General features: G+C 46.1%; 4 protein-coding genes across 4 annotated transcripts; 3 read left to right on the top strand and 1 right to left on the bottom strand.

The window, feature by feature from the left end:
• Positions 1-1,951: 1,951 nt before the first annotated feature.
• On the top strand, positions 1,952-2,485 carry GGS25DRAFT_523584 (uncharacterized protein; the record flags this gene model as incomplete). The annotated part of the gene is made up of 1 exon (XM_049264448.1): positions 1,952-2,485. The coding sequence occupies one exon, from the start codon at positions 1,952-1,954 to the stop codon at positions 2,483-2,485; it is 534 nt and encodes a 177-aa protein (XP_049114572.1).
• A 1,624-nt stretch (positions 2,486-4,109) lies between these two features.
• On the top strand, positions 4,110-7,033 carry GGS25DRAFT_498568 (Alpha/Beta hydrolase protein). Its single transcript, XM_049261713.1, has 3 exons — positions 4,110-4,576; positions 4,665-5,025; positions 5,079-7,033. Exons 1-3 carry the CDS (start codon positions 4,407-4,409, stop codon positions 6,474-6,476), a joined length of 1,929 nt encoding a protein of 642 aa, XP_049114571.1. The 5' UTR covers positions 4,110-4,406; the 3' UTR covers positions 6,477-7,033.
• Positions 7,034-8,523: 1,490 nt separating this feature from the next.
• On the bottom strand, positions 8,524-12,639 carry GGS25DRAFT_361942 (uncharacterized protein). Its single transcript, XM_049258137.1, has 3 exons — positions 12,593-12,639; positions 11,974-12,477; positions 8,524-11,860 (listed from the first exon to the last, which is right to left on the bottom strand). The coding sequence occupies exons 2-3, from the start codon at positions 12,378-12,380 to the stop codon at positions 8,677-8,679; spliced, it is 3,591 nt and encodes a 1,196-aa protein (XP_049114570.1). The 5' UTR covers positions 12,381-12,477; positions 12,593-12,639; the 3' UTR covers positions 8,524-8,676.
• A 2,147-nt stretch (positions 12,640-14,786) lies between these two features.
• Positions 14,787-18,653, top strand: GGS25DRAFT_361908 (uncharacterized protein). The gene is made up of 3 exons (XM_049258136.1): positions 14,787-15,263; positions 15,411-15,554; positions 15,623-18,653. The coding sequence occupies exons 1-3, from the start codon at positions 15,167-15,169 to the stop codon at positions 18,262-18,264; spliced, it is 2,883 nt and encodes a 960-aa protein (XP_049114569.1). The 5' UTR covers positions 14,787-15,166; the 3' UTR covers positions 18,265-18,653.
• Positions 18,654-19,210: the final 557 nt, after the last annotated feature.

Here is a 19,210-nt window from a genome sequence, read left to right as displayed (position 1 = left end):
CCAACTTTGTCTTCAAGACGCCCGTGGACGTCGAAGTCTAAGACATTTCTTGAGAGGCTTGTCCACCTTGTTAGCCACTAATGCAAAGTGAAACCTCCAAGGCGTACACTAGTTCCCTAACTACTGTATATAGTCATGGCTATCCGTATAATTTGAGCGCGGGGAGCGGTTGTTTAAGAGGCTCTTAAGGTGAGCCGGCATATGAATGGGGGATGTCTCTGTCACGAGATTCGCCGACAATTCACCCCGGCCGATAGTACGTACTGGCCTTGTAGCATCAAGCATCTCCGATCTGCCAAGAAAGAAGACGCGGAGAGATCGCCGATGATTGCGGATTCGTCTACCTCTAATGGAACATACACATTTGGCACTATGCATAACAATATATCGTAAGAAGGCGGAGAGACCGAAAGAACCGTGGTGTCTTCTTCAGTCAAGTTAAACTCCTGATTGCGGTAGCCTGTAGGGTTGGCGTTGGTCATGTTGTGTCTTGCTAATATTAGTGAAATATTAGTGAGGCATTGTTCCTCGGCCTGATTTGACAGTTTAGCAGTTTGGCTAATAGGCAGGAATTTGGAAACCTGACAGTCGTGCTCGGCCGTATTTGATAAATCATGGGGTTCGCTAACGTGTAGATATATGGAATACCTAAGTTAGGTAGGTACTAAACCAGCTATCACTTTCAAGGATCACACAAACCTTTTCCCTTTCGACCTCAGGGGATCAACCGTTTGAATATCTACCTAGGACGAAGATGAATACGTTAATCGGATCGATAGCACCCAATCGGCCAATTGCAGGAATGTGAGATCAAATCGTATGAGTGATCGACAGCTGACATCCAAATTTCATGCTAGACCCAAAGTTGGGTGCGAAAGTGTATCCCTAGGTGGGCATGATGTGCGCGTACCGTACCTTGGACGTATCTTTTCGCGTCCGTTGTGTGTCCTCTTCCTGGACTTTATGGAAGGGAATCCTAGCTTTTGCGAAGGCGCAAAAGTTACGACGGAGGTGATTGTGCCTAGTTAAGGAGGCATAAACCAGGTATTCCTTAGATAAACTGAGATTTTGTCAAGTCGTCATAATGGTATTGAAAGATTTGGAGGTTTTGGTCCATGTTGTATGTATAAAGGTTCGTGTTCTTGCGATCTATTCCCGTTTGTCACCTTTTCACCCGAAACGTTGCCTAGGTCTAGAACGCTCTATGGGTCGGGCTGCATACCTAATCCATGCAAGCCATTCTAGCCATCTATGCAAGCCTGTCTAGAAGAGACAACAGGGTTACAAATTACCCTGCTGTACGTCTGGGCAGTAGACTCCACTGTCCGTTCCTTTACTCGTGCCCATCGGTACTAGGTAGACCTCTGGCTTTGTGCAAAGCAAACCCTCGGTGTCTACAAGTGTACCGATTTGTGGGCTTGGGAGGAGGGGGAGGAGCCGAGTCTGTAAAATCATAGTGATCGTGTGCATATTATATCACCTTGATCTCTGAAATTAGACAGTTTTCTGTACATCGGAGAATAGTTTTTTTGGTGTAATTGTCATCTCTTACCGGGATTTCCAGCGAGCTCGGGGTGCTGTATGTAGGAATGAACTAGGTACCGGCCGGTTTGCCTTCTGTACCTGGGCAAAGTGGGCGTCTCTGTAAGGCCTACCACTATTACCACCACATCTTTTTTGACGTGTGGGTTAAGTTTTCCGTCCTCTCTGAAAGCCTCCCATAGATAGCGACAAGACAAAGAACCGTGCCCCCGTTCGCGTTGCAACAATCAGAACTTGTCGCGACAAAGACATATCATCCATTGTTGACTTTTGACCTAGAACATGGTCTAGTCCACAAGAAGACAAAGATAAACTCTCTGGCCGCCGCCGCAATCTTTTCGAGGATACCGTCGAATTTTGAGGTCTATTCAGGTCTTTCATTTGCGCTCACCTAATGCTCAAGTCTCCAATGGGTATCGTTTCAAGCACATCCGGACATGGTGATGGAGAACGTGATGAAGTCCAAGAGCAGCAGCCACCGTCGGATCGCCATCAGGACGGCTTGGAGGGCGCCAAACACTCTCAGACCCTGTGGATCTTAATCTTCCGGGGTAGCCCTCGCGATATCCAGAGCGCCCGACGCACAGAGTTGTACATTGCCTTCGACGACAACGAGAAAAAGAATCTCACAATTCGAATTCAGGGCGACCACCCAAGCTTCAGTGTGGGTGAAGTGTGGAACCAGCCTCATCCACGATCGAGACCACACTTCTTTCGACGACTTGCAGTTGCGACAGTGGAAACAAGTTCGGATCGTGACATGCAACTACGCGATGCAGTCCTGGGAACCCACGTGAATAACATCGAACCAGATTGGACATGTCAGAACTGGGTTGGAGATGTCTTGACTACACTGCAAGATGCAAGACTGATAACCGTCGAGGAGGGTGATAATGCATTGAATGGCATGGTTAATTATATTGCGCAGGCCCCTTGGCAATAGGGTTGGAAGGCCTCGTCGTGTTGGTCCCTACTACCTATCAAGTACAAAGCGCATCCAGGTGCTTATACGCTGGAAGGATAACGAAAGAGGTAGGTAGGGACAAGTTGATCCGTATCAGCGAACCAATAGTCATGTCTTTGGTGGATTTCTTTCAGGTATCGTCGCCGAGTTGATTTTGCACCTGATTCTTTGCCGCTGATACTGACTTAGTAAATACCTCAGCGGTAGGAATCGAACATCGAAATCGCTTTCCATATGTGAATATGGACCGTGGGCATGCTAGTTTTTTTTCCAGCATAAACATCGATGACTACTCGGCGCATCGACATACTAGTCATTTTCCCCCACATAGAACAGACAGTCGTCGTTATAGGATGCAGCGACGTGGGCTGCTTTACGCAAACGAAACAAATTATCTCCGACAGAGGTATCCAGGAGGACGCGATGAATTCATGACAGTCCTCGGTATAGGGCAACGGATTTCAAGAACGTTGTATAGGTCGGGTTCAGACCATCTTTTCTCGTGGTTAAGGTCCGGGTTTTGTGCGGCATACACGGGGAACATATACCGCGATTATATTCGTAGAACAAAGGCAAAGACGTTTAAGAAACATATGCAAAGTTGGACAGCGACCACCGGGATGGTTTCAGGAACCGTCAAATATATGATTGAGGGTTCTTTGGTACGACATGATACTTAGGCTACGTCTTGTTCGGTATGAGATTACACGAAGAGGGTATATAATAAGAAGGGAGGAAAGGAAACGAAAGCTCACTACTCCGATCCGAGAGCCCTCCCCTTCCCGGTTGATACAACAACTTTGTCCCTGGCTTGTGATATTAGCGTTTCGGTTGTGTAATCGATTCGGTGGAATCTGGCAGTGGACAATGGCAATGAGCAACATTATGAGATTCCCGACGCAGGCGATTTGTGTCGAAAACCAGAATGTACATGAATATGTACAAGTAGGAGAGCTTCAATGTTGATAGGTGACGGTTGTCCCGGATTTATCGAAGCTAAAGTGGGATGGAGAGAACTTAACAAGACGAAGCTAGGAGCCCGGGTTGGGGAAAGTTGGCATCGTTGACATGATCAGCATGACGACATGACGACATGACCCCTAGGACAGATGAACTAAGAAGGGAGAAAAGAGAAGAAAGAGATAAGAAATAAGTTTGGAAACTTGAACACTTTGAGTTTCACTCTCTCATAATATACATATAATACTGGGAAGGACCGGAAGGTACTATACTATACCTATACACATAGTAGTTAGTAGTTAGTACCTTGATATGGTGATCAACATTGAAGTGTTTATATTTCTATTCAATTAGAAATCATAACACTTGGTTAAGAAGGATAAGCTAGGCCTTATAATAAGTGAGGGATGAGGGAGGAGGGATGATATCAGGGCCTGTATTTTTAAACTTTCGGTAATCAAAGACGAACATTGAAAGGTAGGAGGTTAATAATAATAATAAAAATGTTAAGGTTTCCTCCTATTTCTGCTAAGATTTGTAACATGAGGGTTTATTGGACAATCGGGGCGTAGAATTCACATAAGCATATTGACGTAAGCCAGCTGCAGGTTCCGAAACTAACCTTGGAAGCATTGAACCGTAACGACCTAACCTTAGTAACTTGGTACCAAAATAAAAATAGCTCCAACGCTTTTTAGCCTGTCCTGGAATCCTTGATCATACAACTCGTCGCACTTAATTCATCCAACATCCAATGAACAGAGGCCACCATCGCCGCTTTTCGTAAAAGTTCAACATTTTACATCTTATAACATACATCTTGCATGATTCCCCGTTCTACCTAGATCTATCCAATTTAATCATCCATCCGATGGATACGTGAAATTTGCATGTCACCACTGTAATCAGAGTCGAAGACATCTTTCCGGCGCTTCCAACCATGTCTTCTCTCACTCCGTTCCGGAGCTCGTTGCGCGTCGTTGCTGGTGCACTCCTTGGCCTAACCTTCTGGCTCTCGCTAGCTAGCGCCGCCGACAAGACTGCTGCTGATTACTATGTCCACTCCTTACCCGGTGCCCCCGATGGCGATTCTATCAAGATGCATGCTGGGTAAATAAACCAACCTCCCCGCTCTACATTCATACCCCCTTTTCAAGTGTCGATCAGCAGCTTACTGACTTCCTGAATTCTAATCCAGACACATCGAGATATCGCCGGACCACAACGGGAACCTCTTCTTCTGGCATTTTCAGAACCAACACATCGCAAACCGACAGCGAACTGTCATCTGGCTCAATGGGGGCCCTGGGTGTAGCTCCGAAGATGGCGCATTGATGGAAATAGGTCCGTATCGGTTAAAGGATTCAAACACCCTCGAGTATAACAACGGAAGCTGGAATGAGTTTGCCAACTTACTTTTTGTCGATAATCCTGTCGGGACGGGGTTCAGCTATGTCGACACTAATGCGTACGTACACGAACTTGACGTAATGGCCAGCCAATTCGTGACTTTCCTCGACAAGTGGTACAAGCTTTTCCCTGAATACGAGCATGACGATGTAAGATTATATTAGGATACTCTTCCTACTCGCAGTATGCTGAACTTTACTAGCTTTACATTGCCGGAGAATCCTTCGCTGGCCAGCATATTCCGTACATAGCCAAAGCTATTCTCGAACGCAACAAGCTACCTCAGACGAAAGTTGCATGGAAACTCAAGGGCCTCCTGATCGGAAACGGCTGGGTATCCCCCCCAGAGCAGTATGAGGCATACCTCTCTTTCGCTTACGAGAAGAACCTTGTCACGAAAGGCACCGAGGTAGCGGGCACAATTGAATCTCAGTATCGTGAGTGCCGCAAGGATTTGTCAACGTCAACCTCTAGCCATGTAGACAACCAAGTCTGCGAAAAAGTGCTCCAGGATATCCTTCGTTTGACGCAGGCTAGAAATTCGGATGGCCAGACGGAGTGTTATAATATGTATGACGTTCGACTAAAGGATGTATACCCGAGCTGCGGTATGAACTGGCCTCCAGATTTGTCGTACGTCACGCCCTACCTTCGTAGACAAGAAGTAGTGAGCGCCCTCCACATCAATGAGGGCAAGAACACAGGATGGACAGAGTGCAATGGAGCTGTTGGTAATGCGTTCAGTGTCCAGTCCTCGAAACCATCTATTGAATACTTGCCAGACCTGTTGAAGGAAGTGAAGATACTTCTCTTCTCGGGTGCAGAGGATTTAATATGTAATCATCTAGGAACTGAGGCTTTCATCAGCAACATGCAATGGAACGGCGGTAAGGGCTTCGAACTATCACCCGGTAATTGGGCACCGCGCCGCGATTGGACCTTTGAGGGCGAGGCGGCGGGTTTTTGGCAGCAGGCGCGCAACCTGACGTACGTGCTTTTCTATAACGCATCGCATATGGTGCCTTTCGACTATCCTCGAAGGACTCGCGATATGCTTGACCGTTTTATGGGCGTCGATATCAGCAAAATCGGTGGCGTTCCCTCCAAGAGCTTCCTCGATGGCGAAAAACTGCCCGACACCACTGTCGGTGGCGCTACCAATAACACGGAGTCGGACCAAGCAGCCAAGACCAAAGAGCTCAACGACGCTAAGTGGGCCGCTTACCAGAGATCAGGTGAAGTTGTTCTGACTATCGTGGCCATCGGCGCCGTTGTCGGTGGCTTATATGTCTGGCGAACACGTCGTCCCTCATCATCGGGATACGCCGGTCTCCCTATCTTAAGAGAACGCACAAGAAGTGGACTTGAGGGGTTCCGGAACAAGAGGACAGACTTGGAAGCCGGTGATTTCGACGAAGGTGAGCTCGATGATCTGCACGTAACCCGGCCTAGGGTCTCGGGCAGAGAGCCCTACAGCGTAGGCGACGCAAGCGACGAGGAAAGCGATAGCGACGATGTCTCGGACGGCCCCCGCAACGAGAAGCCCGGCAACAGCACTAGCGGCATCGCAAAGGGCCAGTCGTCTAGTACTAGGAGCTAGAGCGGTCCCCCTCGGTCGACTAGCATTAGGACGAGACGAGCGAAAGTATTTCGGGCGTTCTAGGAGGAAGGCGAGGAGTATAATTGATTAATTGGTTGATTGATTGACTTACTGAATCATGAGTTTTTTCTCTTCTTCTCTTCGCGTCGCTTGAAAAGGAGGGAAGAAAAGATAAGGGAAAGTAAACAGAAAAGCAAAAGAAAAGTAGAAGAAAAACATGGGAACCTTGGAAACTCTGGGATACTACTACAAACCATATATACATAACTAACTATCTATCTATCTACATCTGCATACATACCTACATACTCTAGGTTAGGTCGGTGCGTAGGACCGTTGGTGCTTACCTGCCTAGGTAGACACCGGACTCGAATCTAGGGTAGCGAAAAGAAAGCGTTAGCGAGTACCGTTTAAGGGGGGGTTTTTTTTTTTTTAATAATTGTTCATCATGGCGTTTTCTCTGGAGTTGTTTGTACAATGCAATACAGTATCAGGTAACTAGATAGATACCTAGGTTAGGTAGGTAGGTTAGTGTAATGGAAAGCGGAATAACTAGATATTAAATACCTTATACCTAGCGTTTGGTATTCATGTTGAGATTTGATGTTAATATGGAAAGATCTAACTATTAATGTATGTACAAATCTCTCGCATGGACGTCTTGATCGTAGGGATAACTTGAAGCATTCACTAGGTACCCATGGATGGTTGTATTGGTCTTCCTCGCTACATACATACCTACCTAGGTCCTAGGTTAGGTATCTAGGTACTAGGTATATAGCATAGGAGGTTTCCTACATACATAGGTATTTAAGTTCCTACTGATAGTTGGTGTTTGGCTGATACCAAATCCCATCGCTTCGATTCATTTACTTACTTACTTTAGGTACTTACCTAGGTAGGTAGGCAGGTAACTAACTACCTAGGTTAATTGTCCATCCATTCACTGGTACAATGCATACCTATGATCATGGCCTTATGGTTGGCCTTATGGTTGGTTTACAGATGGTCAATTGATAGGCACCTACCTACCTACCTATCTACCTAGTACATAGGCAGACGAGCGAATCTTGTTCACTGCTGTTAATTAAGCACCTACCTACGCACGCAGGTATAAATACTTCGTACTTGGCATTACCTACATTGGTCTTTATTACAGTTTAGTTAATTGCAGTTCCCCCCCCCCCCCTCCCCCTCTCCCCGTTATGACTGAGAAGAAGAAGAAGACAAGCCGGAGATGAGATAGCTCTTCATATTGCCAATAACACCACTCACTTCAGTTATCAGGCATCCGCCATGCATCACTACTTGTGAATAGGTAACACGAATAACAGCCTCACCGATTCGGACATTCATTGTTCATTCGAAAAATACCTACAGCTTGCAAAGCACTTCTGAGGGAGGCACCAGATACTAGGAATGTGAATATGTAAAGCTCCCACAACGAAGCCACATTACCGTAGATGCCATTTGTATGTACACGTATGTACTTTGTCTGCTCTGCTCTGCTCTGCTCTGTGTACAACATGTAGGTATGTAGGCATCTAACCTAGCTAGGTACATAAGTTAAGTAAAGTCCAGCCGGTAGTAAAAAAACACACTTTCATATAACCCTTTTACTCCCCTTTCCTGGTTTGTTACCTTTCCTTTCCTATCCATTCCCATCCCCCATTTCCTATGCCTTTCCAGTTCGGTATCATGTCATGTCATACGTTCAATGCCCCTAACAATCTTCATTGTTTTCGACTAGGAAAGAATAGAAAAAAATATGCATTTTCTTTTTTTCCTTTTCCTCCATCGGGGCGCCAGGAGTGCCAGATGGGAAAAGAAATTCCTCATATTTAGAGGAGGAAAAGAGGGGGCGAGTGAGTATGTAAATAAAAGGTTTCGCCATCTGTCCTAAACTCCGTGCTCAAAGGAAAGCGAAAGACAAATATCACAAGTATGCCGGGCTCAAGGGTATATGCATCTTGGGGGCAAACGATCTTTCTGTTAACGCCGGCTGAAGTCCTTAAATAAAGAAAAGAGACGGAATAATGAAATGATATGACTTTGTCTATAAAACTAGTCACATCTTTTGGGTCGGAATGAAGTTAATCTGATCATCCACTATCATTCATACCTGGAGCATTGGTATTTCGCGTGCTGCTCAATATACACACTAGGTACCTAGTACCTAGTATATATGTGCGATGATTCTCTAATCATCATCAATCTCAACAATTTCAACGTATGATTTATCGTGTTGGAGGGGCGTGGTAGTGGATCTAGAAGGCTTCTTGGTAGGCGAGGCAGCAATGCCCCCCTCGTCACTGTCAACGTCGCTTTCATTATCGCCAGGTTCTTCTTTGGGTTTCCAAGTTCCATCGGCAGAGACAAGGATACACTTGGTATGAAGTTTATCCTCGCTCTCTAATCGAGAGCGCACTCGCATAAGAAACTCGTCGACACGTAAGCTATAAGGGCGTGCATCACCGTTGCACAATGGGCACTTCCACTTGTCTACAAGGGACGGCTCCTTAGGGCACTGTGTGCACTTTCCGGGAGTGCCGCAGTAGCATGACTTTTTGCCAAGTCGTGTGTTGAGCCATAATTCAAGGTCAAAACACTCAAGATGCGTACAGCTTTCCCCCCGGACAGGAATGGTGAATATAGTCCTGCTAAAGGGATCCGCAAGATCGATGGACAGGTAATCGGCTATGGCTAGCTCATCGTCGTCTACCCTTCTGGTTGACGATCCACCCAGGCGATTTTTGATGATTTGTTCCGTCACACTAGCTGGGGAGAGCCCGTGTTCCTTTACCATTTGGATTATGGTACTGTGACTCAGAGTCTCTACAACTTCCACTGCAATGTAGGGTACTTGACCCTGGCGTTCGTAGCTCCCTTGAGTGATAAGAACGTCGAGCGAGTTCTCAACTTGGATGAACGATGAAATTTCAACTGGTAAGTCCTTCGAATGGTGTGCTTTTCGCCTGATTCCAAGGGTGGACTTATTCAGCTCCATGAAGATATGCTCAGGCCAAATCGTCTCAGTTGTCACCCAGTCGCTTTCAGAAAAAGCAGGCAAGGAAGTCTTTCTGTAGCAACATCGCACACGGAGACGTAGAGATCCATCGAAAAACACATTCACCGGAAAAGACTTTGATGAAGCCATATTTGACATCGCCTCATCCTTAGAAAGCTTGATGAGGTCAGATTCCGGTACGGTGAACTTGAAATGGTGCAAGTAAGGCTGAACCGGCGTCGCAACTGGGCACAGAGCAAAGCATTTGACTGCTTGGTAATACCTTTCCGTTGAGCGTAGCTCTCTAGGCCTTCGCACTGGACTTCGAAGCTCAGCTTGATGGAGAGAGGATATGACAGACCTTCGATCATAGTGACTGTGGGGATAGTCTTGTATGCTAATTCGCATGTTTGGAGATGGAAAGAATCGATCCTTGTCGTGTACGACGGTCCTAGCGCGGAGTTGGGGGTCCATGGAAAGTTGAGGGGAGCCATTTGGAGGCAGGGCATTATTTACCAAGTGAACGGGTTGCCGAGCTGGTTGTGCATTGGGTACACTCCCATTTAAGGGAAAGCTGGCATTATACTGATTCACTAGGTTGGAAGATTGTTGTGGGAAAACCTGGGGCTGGCGTCCAGATAGTGGCATTGGGTAAAGAGGTCTTCCTGTATTAGAAACCGGCTGGGGAGAGGCTGAGCCTGGAGGATATTGCTGATGTTGCTGTGTCAACAAAGTCAAGTGCTGTGAGTACCCAGCATGTGGTAGTGGGACTGAACTGCCGTGTTGGCTGAATTGTGTTTGATGAGGATGAACATTAGCCGGCTGACGGAGTGAGGTGGAGCCTATAAAAGGTCTAGGGGTCATGGAGTTGATAGAATCTCCACGATGAGATGGCACTATAGATGGGTTTGCATTCGCAGGAAAAAAGAGTGAGCCGGAAGACTGGATGGACATGTTTGGCTGAACGTTGGTCGTATGTTGCGTATAAAGAAACTGTGCTCCAGAAGCGCCGGGTGCGGAGTTGGTAGGTAACTGGGGAGAGAAATGGTTGAATTGGACTATTTGATTGGGATTTTGCTGGGCCTGGGAAACCAATCCCATATTCATATGAGGGTTGTATGATCCTTGCTGTTGAAAGCGCACTGGCTGGGGAGGGATAGGCTGCTGAATACCTTGATAAGCCCCTGGTTGCTGTTGCGGCTGTTGTTGCTGCTGTTGCTGTTGTTGTTGGCGTCGTGCATCATGAATGATAGCCTTATACTTTTTCACGAGGTTAAGGTTGTACTCTTGATATTTCGGAGACGGGGTTGTTATTATGAAGGAACCATCCGGGTTGAGATGCCTTCTCTGGTCGGCTTTAAAAAGCGATTCCATCTGCACGGCAGCATTCCCTTCATCGACACCGACACTTCGCCTTGATGCCCGAAACATTATTGCCTGTAAAATAGGAGAGAACAGTCGAAAGACAGCAAGGAATTCGGTCATAAGAATGGGATGACCATTCATCTGATGCTCATGCTGGACAATTCCCCATTTATGACCCACGCACATGAGAAAGTCAAGAACTTGTCTCAGTATAGTTGTATACAAAGGATCATCCATCAAGTCATTAAGTGGAGCTGGGAATGTAGAAAACCATTGGATATGTGACGGGCTTAATCTCGAATTACTCTTCAAGATAGTCCCCATAGTACCAAAGGCCATGTCTACGAGGGACGGGTTATGCCCAGTGGCGTCACAAAGCCGATGAACTATGATTTGTTGTGACGTCCAGGTGCAGAAGAGCTGGTGTAACCCAACAAAAAATAGATCACCGTCTTCACAAGCCTGTAAAAGGAGTAAAAACCGAGGTCGTTCAATCTGTACATCTAGAGCTTGCTCGCCACCACTGGACCGGATCCTTTCTTGAATATTTTCCATGGCACCTTTTGCGTCTAGAAATAGGCGCAATGCATTCCTGTGACACACAATCAAATCAATATACTTTATCCTCGCCGACAATAATTTTGAAGTGAAGGGGACCAAGAAGTTGTATACATACATGACACGTCGTCTCTTGGCAACAGGCTGCTCTGATCGCTCCTGCGGCGTAATGTTGACATGCGTTGGGAGCAAGTTGGGCGTCGGGGGTGTGTTGAGTGCCATATTTGGATTTGTAGGTGTATTCGGAGAGGCCGAAGTTTCTCTGCCTGTTCGCGAGCTCCGAACGCTTGACACTCGAATGTGGGGTCGTTCCTTAGGTTTATTTCCTGTCTTATCGTCGTCCAGTGAGAAATAGGCTCGGGTCACTGGTATCGCGTTTTGTGCCTCAGGCACGCCTGGACTAGGTTCGTCGCTGGGTGCAGGTGAAGGAAGGACGGTATTTGCAGCTGCAGTCCTGTGGAAAGATAGCAAACACATGGTTTAGCAAGCAGATTTGGATAGGTAGCAAAGTAGGTGCAATAATAGAGTGATCGCATAGGGCATGTAGTATTTTAAATAGCAACTTACGAGGATGGTGTATGAATGGATGGACGGAGATGGGGAAGACGGTGAGATTCGGAAGTTGGAGGTGGCGAGGCTGAGACGAGGTCGGGAACAAACACTGGCGCTGCCGTGGGTACTGACTCTGGGGTAACAGAGGTAGTTTGAGTGGTTTGGGCAGCTTGGGTAGTCTGGGTAGTCTGGGTAGTCGTGACAATGGGGGGCGTCGTCTCTATTGTTGTAGTTGGTTGTTTGGGTGGTTGTGAATGACGAGGAGATGGCTTGACGGGTTTCGCGTTGGTAAGCCATGATGGCTGTCGACGTCCAACCCAAGTATTCAAGGTGGAATTAGATGCCGCAACTTGCCAGTCCGACGATGCCTCTGTGTTTGGATTCAACCCTGCTGACGATCGTCGTCCACCAGTCGGCGCCATCAGTCATCAGTGATGGATGGAGTTATTAAGGCTACAACGGTTTATGACTTGGTCCTTCGTATCCCCGTTGGTATCGCCAGCGACAAAGTGCGGGAGACTGTGATTAGGATTGACAGGTTAACATATTTCAACTAGACTAAGTATGAATGGGTCTATCTTGCACACTATGGAAGACCGACAACTAGGTAGACTACGCGGCTCGAGAAACGCACCATATGTATCTAAGTCAAGTAATCTGTATAAGTGCGAATATTCTATAGCGGGATTCGTGATGAGATTATGAAAGTGTCGAATGTCAAATGCGGGAATTTACACAAGAGGCGATAATGAATGTCAGGTCGATCGATTGCGGATGCAGATGAGAATAGATGGACATGGAATCTTTAATCTTCAAGGTTCAGTTATTAATATTCGTGGCGGCTACCAACCATACTACGTGCTAGGCAGCCTTGACAGCCGGCGTGTATGCAAGGATCCAGCTTGCCAGTCGCGTCTAAGGTGTCTGTAGTTTCAATGTTGGGACAAGATTGATCTTTCCAGTTTCAGTTATGCCCCAGAAGCCTTGGAGGTAGTGGGTAAATAAATAAGGATACGCATTTAGTAAATACATATTGTGCAATTAGGGATGTATCGATATGAGAATATACCATGTAATAAGGTTGGCATTAGGTACTTACCATAGTTATCTGTTCGCAATCGAGGTTCAAATTATTTGACCTACATAGCATGGAAGGTACTACCTTACGTACATGCAAGTTGCAACAGGCCTGAGGCTACAGATACTACCTAGTATACATGTATTGTACATCAATGATTACCTATACATGTATGTAGTAGTTAGTATGTATTTGAGATCAGGTTCAAAGTTGAACTTGAAGTTACCTTAGGTGCTTAGGGTAGTTACATTGATGTAACTAATTAACTACAGAGCATCTTATGTGCTGTGCATACATAACTAAGTAGTTAGAGCATTAGAAATAGTTAATAGGTCAGTATAACTACTGAAAGTCATGGCAACGCCAAACTTTACAAGGGAATGTATTCATATGAAGCAAACAAAGCAAATACCTAAAATATCTCGTAGAGATAACCTTGAACATAATGCCGAAACTACGTATACACATGTACATTCATACCTTGGAGACGTTTAAACATTTGAATGTCTTCGGGGCTGATATGAAGCATAACGCCGGTCCTTGGCATCCCTCGAAAATACTCCAGACTTGTAGATAATACCCTAACCTAGGGCCTGGGCCTGCATTGGGATATGTAGTTGGCTATCAAGGTTCAAGTTAAAACGGTCACTGCATGCCCATGTGTAGGTTGTGAAAAGGAGCATCGGCATACGAAGATGTATAACGTCTCTTAGCCAGAAATCAATAATGCTCTTTTCAACGTTCAAAAATTACCTACATAGGTTAGGCATAATCTAAAACTATCAATAGGGAAAGTTGAGACTATCCACCAGATTCCACATACGTGGATGCATGTACGTGCAAGGGGCCATATCTTTAAGCACTTTAAGCACATACATATGTAATTAGTACATTAGGACTAGCATTGAGGTAGATGAAAACATTGAATATCAATGAATATCGAATGGTCATAAATGGTCAGTAATTAATATTATGTAATGCTCGGGTAGATTAGCTGTACATGCAGTCTCGACTCTCCAGATGTACATCATGTATATATACTTCTATGTAACTACATAGGACTATGTGACTTGAAGCATGATCGTAGATGACCCCTGTGAATGTAACAAGGATACAAGACGTTAATTATGTTAATCAATCCAAATAGGTATCCCCGTAACAATACCCAGTGACTCCAGAGTCCAGTCCTCCCGGATGGATAATTACGTACCTATACATACATAACACCCAGGCACACCCCTAAACCTTTCCAATGCAGTTAGTGGCAGTTTAGTACTATGTAACTAGTTTGAAAAGAAAAAAAAGAGAAGACCCCTCTCAGCTCACTCCGCGATCCGTTCGTTAACGGACGGCTCCTCATCCCATCCATCCGTTCTCAATCATCCTGTCATCCTAAGTTCTAACAAGGTCCCGGCCAATTCCATATTTCGATCCAATCCTATCAAGAAAATAGGTAACTACAGTCAGTGCCTAATTAGTAGGTCACAAGGGAAAAAGACGACATCATTCGCCAGATTATTGTTCTGTACTTCTCTCTTCTCTTCGCGGCACATATTAATTGTATTCTTTTTTATTTATTTCCATTAGTACGCTCAGCGGTACGGCTTTCTGCAGATCGCCATACCGAAGTGTTTGTGTCTGTGTCTGTCTATTCTATCTACCTATCTATCCGTCTGTCTATCCGTCATTCATTTTCCCTTACCTACATATGGTCTCACGATTCTAGTGTTACGTAGACAGCAAAAACACAAAAGGGGGGGAAGAAGAAACATCCAATAGGACCTTTCGAAAGTTCTGACCAAAACTCGAATTTCCAAACCCCGAAAGCTGTGAAGGCGACGGCACAATTGACATAGGTCGGCCGGCCGCAAAATAAACAAGCCAATAAACAATACGACGAATCGAGAACGAAACAAGAGAACTGTTTGTCTATCAATTATCATCTCGTATATATCATCTGTAGTTTTTCTCGTTATAAAAAGGCCAAAAATTCGATGCATTTCGTCACAACCGAAACCTTGATCGAGTCAGGTATCCGATAGACTCCGCAACTCCTTCGGATTAGGGAGCCAGTGGCTTGAGATCGCCACCCTCCTGATTGCACTTAGCGATTTTTACAGCCATTCTTCAATGCCACTTCTGTTCCCACCGACCGCGATCTCTGAATCCTATTGCATCATGGAGAAGTCAGCGAAGCCAGAGGTGGGCGATATACTGGTAGTCATTCGTAAGTTCAGTCCACTTTTCATTATCCATACCTACATATGTATCATAACATGAATTGCATGTTGTATCGCATTTAACCCTCAGCGTTTACTATACTGTTTGTGCGAAATATGTTGATGATTACGGTTTTAACTAAGCAAATCTTCAGATGACTTCCTGGCCCGAAGCTCCGACGAATTGAGTTTAAAAAAGGGCGATCGCGTTGAATTGATTGAGCGCGACGACGAATTTGGTGACGGCTGGTTTCTAGGTCGTCATTTGGTAAATGAGAATAGTGGCTTGTTTCCTGAAGGTAGGCGATATTTTTACTAGGCAAAACAGCCTTGAGCATCGAGTCCGAGTTAATCAGTGCCTCTGTAGTTTATACACGATCAGCCCCTAAAGGGGGTGTTGCGCCCAAACCGATCGCAAATTCAATATCCACCAATGGAGCAGATGCTATTCCCGGTCAAAGTCGAGATCGCAACTCAATTACACAGCCTATTTCTGCGATTCCAGCCGATGCTAATCCCATAACCCTGCCGTTGAACTCTACCAAATCTGAAGGGAAATCAGCGCCCGCATCTACTTCCCTTCTTACTAGCAAATTCAATTACGGTTCCAGTAACGAAAGTCCAAATCGCCTCGGGATACAGAGCCAAGAGAACCCAGTCCTCCACGAGACTCTGACAGTTATCGACGAGCATATCACCGACTTGCACTCAATTCCTCCAAATGGCGTACTTCATCATGCGACAGATTCTGGAAGCGAATACAGTTCTCACCACCCCGATCGACTTTCATATATTCAGGGCGAAGAGACTGACGAAGAGGAGGATATATTACATACCCGCTCTGAAGTGGAAAGCTGGAATGCCGATAATGTAGCAGAGTATCTATTTACGGTTGGCGTAGAGAAGAAGCACTGTGAAGTTTTTCGCGACCAGGAAATATCAGGTGAAGTGATCCTAGGAATGGACCAGTCATCGTTGTTTCTTAAGGCGTTCGATCTGGGTTCCGTAGGACGAAGGCTGAAGACGTGGCAAAAAGTAAAGGCTCTACAGGACGAAGTGAATGGTCTTGGAACGACCACAAGACGAAACACGCAGACGTATAGCAGCGAAGCAGGATCAGAGAACGGTAGAACGAGGAGCAGGACGAACACCCTGACAAATTCCCAGAGGTCTATTCCAACCGAAAGTCGACCAGGCTCTGTTCACGCAAAGCGCCTATCGCAGTCAACAAGACTAGACCCCTTGGCCCCACTGTCCCCCATTTCGCCCAAAAGCAACCAAGACAATTCCGCTTCACACTACAGGAGACCCTCAGCGGCCTCCGTTCGAGATCTCCATCACTCGCGACGGCATTCGTCAACCGATTTTAGACTTGCGCCACCAGGAAACAACGGGACCCCGAGGCTTGCATCCTCGGGTACATTTCCGCAGATCGATTCTACGCATAGAAAGCAGCCATCATTTGACCGTAATTGGACTATGGGTGCAGCCTCTGCACCCCCACCACGACCACTTTCATCGACTGGGCTGCACGACATTGTAAACACTTCTGATCCAGAGCTTATGCAACATACACCTCCTGACTTTGATCGTGGGTATTTTTCTGGCACCGAAGTTGATGGACGAAAGCGGAACGTGCTTAAGAAGCGCGACAGCACCGCATCGCATTCGCACAAGTCAAGTTATACGGAACAGCAAAGAGTAAGAAGTGCAACAGCTATCTCGCGGCGCTCCAGATTTGGTAGCATGGATTCTACCAGAGACGCAACCCCCCCAAGCGCCGCACAGTTGTATTACGGTCTCGCTGGCGACCATCGGCGGACAAATTCCACAAATACCATAGAATCGTTACGGCCTATTCCTCCTGCCAAAGACGGTCCGAGCCCAACAGTCACCAAGCTAGATCACCCTTCCACGGCCTTACAGCCAAACCGGGGGGGGATTCACGGCGATTGGATCTCAAATGCTGGAAGCAAATTAGGCAGTCTGAGGGCTATTTCTGATGCTATGGTCGGCAATGGAAAACTTGGTTCCCCAACAACGGACGCCCCTGCCCAAGCTTCGCCGATGCGATCACCATCTAGGGCTGGGTCAAGTACGCCTTCTGGTAACCTGAGTTTCGAAATTGATAATCCAGACATAAATAAAAGCCCATATTCTACCGCTACTTCTGCGAGTCGTAAAAGTGCAAAGAAAACAAAGAAAGAGACGAGTGCTTATCAACGTGGGTTGCTGAAGATTCCACCACGAGAAGCTATTCAAGGTGCCGACTATAGTGGGTGGATGAAGAAGAAGAGTTCTCACTTGATGACAACGTGGAAACCGCGACTCTTTGTCCTCAAAGGACGACGTCTCTCATACTATTACTCAGAAGACGACACAGAGGAGAAGGGCCTGATCGATATCTCCTTTCATCGCGTTCTACCAGCAGACAATGAAAGACTGACAGGCCTGCATGCTACTCTAACGGGTGCTAGTAACACCCCGATAATGCCGGCGGATAGTAATCTCCCAACCCTTGCGGACAACACTACTGTCTCTCCTGCTGAAAAGGGTACCGACTCGATGTTCATCTTCAAGCTCATGCCACCACGAGCAGGGCTTTCCAAGGCCGTCAATTTTACCAAGCCCACCATTCACTACTTTGCGGTTCCAAATCTGCAGCAAGGACGAACATGGATGGCTGCTCTGATGAAGGCTACCATTGATCGTGATGATGCTCAGCCTATGACAAGCACCTACCAACAAAAGACCATCTCTCTCGCTAAGGCCCGTGCGATGCAACAGCGACCACCGGCGCTTATGAATCTTGATGAGCAGATTGAGGAAGGCATTAAGAACGAAGAGAAGAAGAACGGCTTGGGAATCTCGTTTGGGGAGGTTGATAGTGCAATCTCTGGTCTTGAGAAGCTTGGCCTCTCACGAGTTGATACCGCGACTACCAAGTCAACTATCGACAGTGAGAAGAATGATGGCCGCACATTCGTGTCTCCTCCTCAGAGCGCTTAATGATACCCTTTTTTTTTTCTCGCGCCCTACGAATTAGACAATCTGTCACCTAATTTAGGCATTCCGAATTGAACCACCACTACATCGTCGTCCTTATTGCTTTACCCTGAAGCTGCTACTAAGCTATTCATACTTTGCATGAGTTACCAGTCTGAAGAAACGGTTTACCAACATTATCTATTTATCAGATTCTTTTGGCAAGGGTTTGGCAAAGTCCAAGCCCACAATCTCATACCAATTTTCCTTTGCCTTTAGCGTGTAATTGTCATTTCTCCCCCTAATTAACCCCCCCTTCCCCGCATCGATACCTCAGCTACGCGAACGAAGCAAAGACATGGATTCCACGATTAGCCTAGTTCTCCTTTATTCTTTTCTTTTTCGATCATAAGTCAAATATGCAAAAGAAAGTGGAGGAATCATTTATCCCCAGATACACAAACCCATACACGTACGAGAGAGACAGACAGAAGGACAGAAAGACAGAGAACCCGGAAACTGTTGTATTCTAGGCACCGGAGAAGGAGAAGGAGAAGGAGAAGGATAAAGGATTCAAGTCCTTTTTTTTTAAAGAGGTAGAGGAGGGCCTCCTCCTCTCTTCCTCTGTCTATCTATCTATCTAGGGTCAGGTTCAGGTCGGTTTATATTGTTGTGCAATGTATGTGCAGAGAGAGAAAGAGAGAAAGAGAAAGAGAAAGAGAGAGAGAAGAGACGAGCCCGAGATCGTGTGCGCAAAGTGAGAAGTGAGATATGTAACTAGCTAGCTTGAATTCGTTACTACTTACCCACAAGTAGACGATGAAGCAGCAATAGATAAAGCTTTAATACAAATGTAACTCTTATGTATAGTATAGTATTCAATGTTGTAGGTAAAGGAGAAAGGGGCTTGTGGTGTTAGCGTGTTGTTTAGTAGGTAAAATAGATATAACCTAAGTAGTAAGTATAGGTG

Source organism: Hypoxylon fragiforme (assembly GCF_022984875.1).
Source record: "Hypoxylon fragiforme strain CBS 206.31 chromosome Unknown GGS25scaffold_7, whole genome shotgun sequence".
Classification (NCBI taxonomy): Eukaryota; Fungi; Ascomycota; class Sordariomycetes; order Xylariales; family Hypoxylaceae; genus Hypoxylon; species Hypoxylon fragiforme.
The sequence above is the reverse complement of the archived record's forward strand: the minus strand, read 5'-3'. Positions and strand labels throughout refer to the sequence as shown.

Coding starts and splice junctions, on each gene's coding strand:
- GGS25DRAFT_498568 (XM_049261713.1), top strand. CDS start 4,407: ATGTCTTCTCTCACTCCGTTCCGGAGCTCGTTGCGCGTCGTTGCTGGT. Junction 4,577..4,664: donor TCTATCAAGATGCATGCTGG/GTAAATAAACCA, acceptor ATTCTAATCCAG/ACACATCGAGATATCGCCGG. Junction 5,026..5,078: donor CTGAATACGAGCATGACGAT/GTAAGATTATAT, acceptor GAACTTTACTAG/CTTTACATTGCCGGAGAATC.
- GGS25DRAFT_361908 (XM_049258136.1), top strand. CDS start 15,167: ATGCCACTTCTGTTCCCACCGACCGCGATCTCTGAATCCTATTGCATC. Junction 15,264..15,410: donor CGATATACTGGTAGTCATTC/GTAAGTTCAGTC, acceptor GCAAATCTTCAG/ATGACTTCCTGGCCCGAAGC. Junction 15,555..15,622: donor TAGTGGCTTGTTTCCTGAAG/GTAGGCGATATT, acceptor GTGCCTCTGTAG/TTTATACACGATCAGCCCCT.
- GGS25DRAFT_361942 (XM_049258137.1), bottom strand. CDS start 12,380: ATGGCGCCGACTGGTGGACGACGATCGTCAGCAGGGTTGAATCCAAAC. Junction 11,861..11,973: donor TCCATTCATACACCATCCTC/GTAAGTTGCTAT, acceptor ATCTTTCCACAG/GACTGCAGCTGCAAATACCG.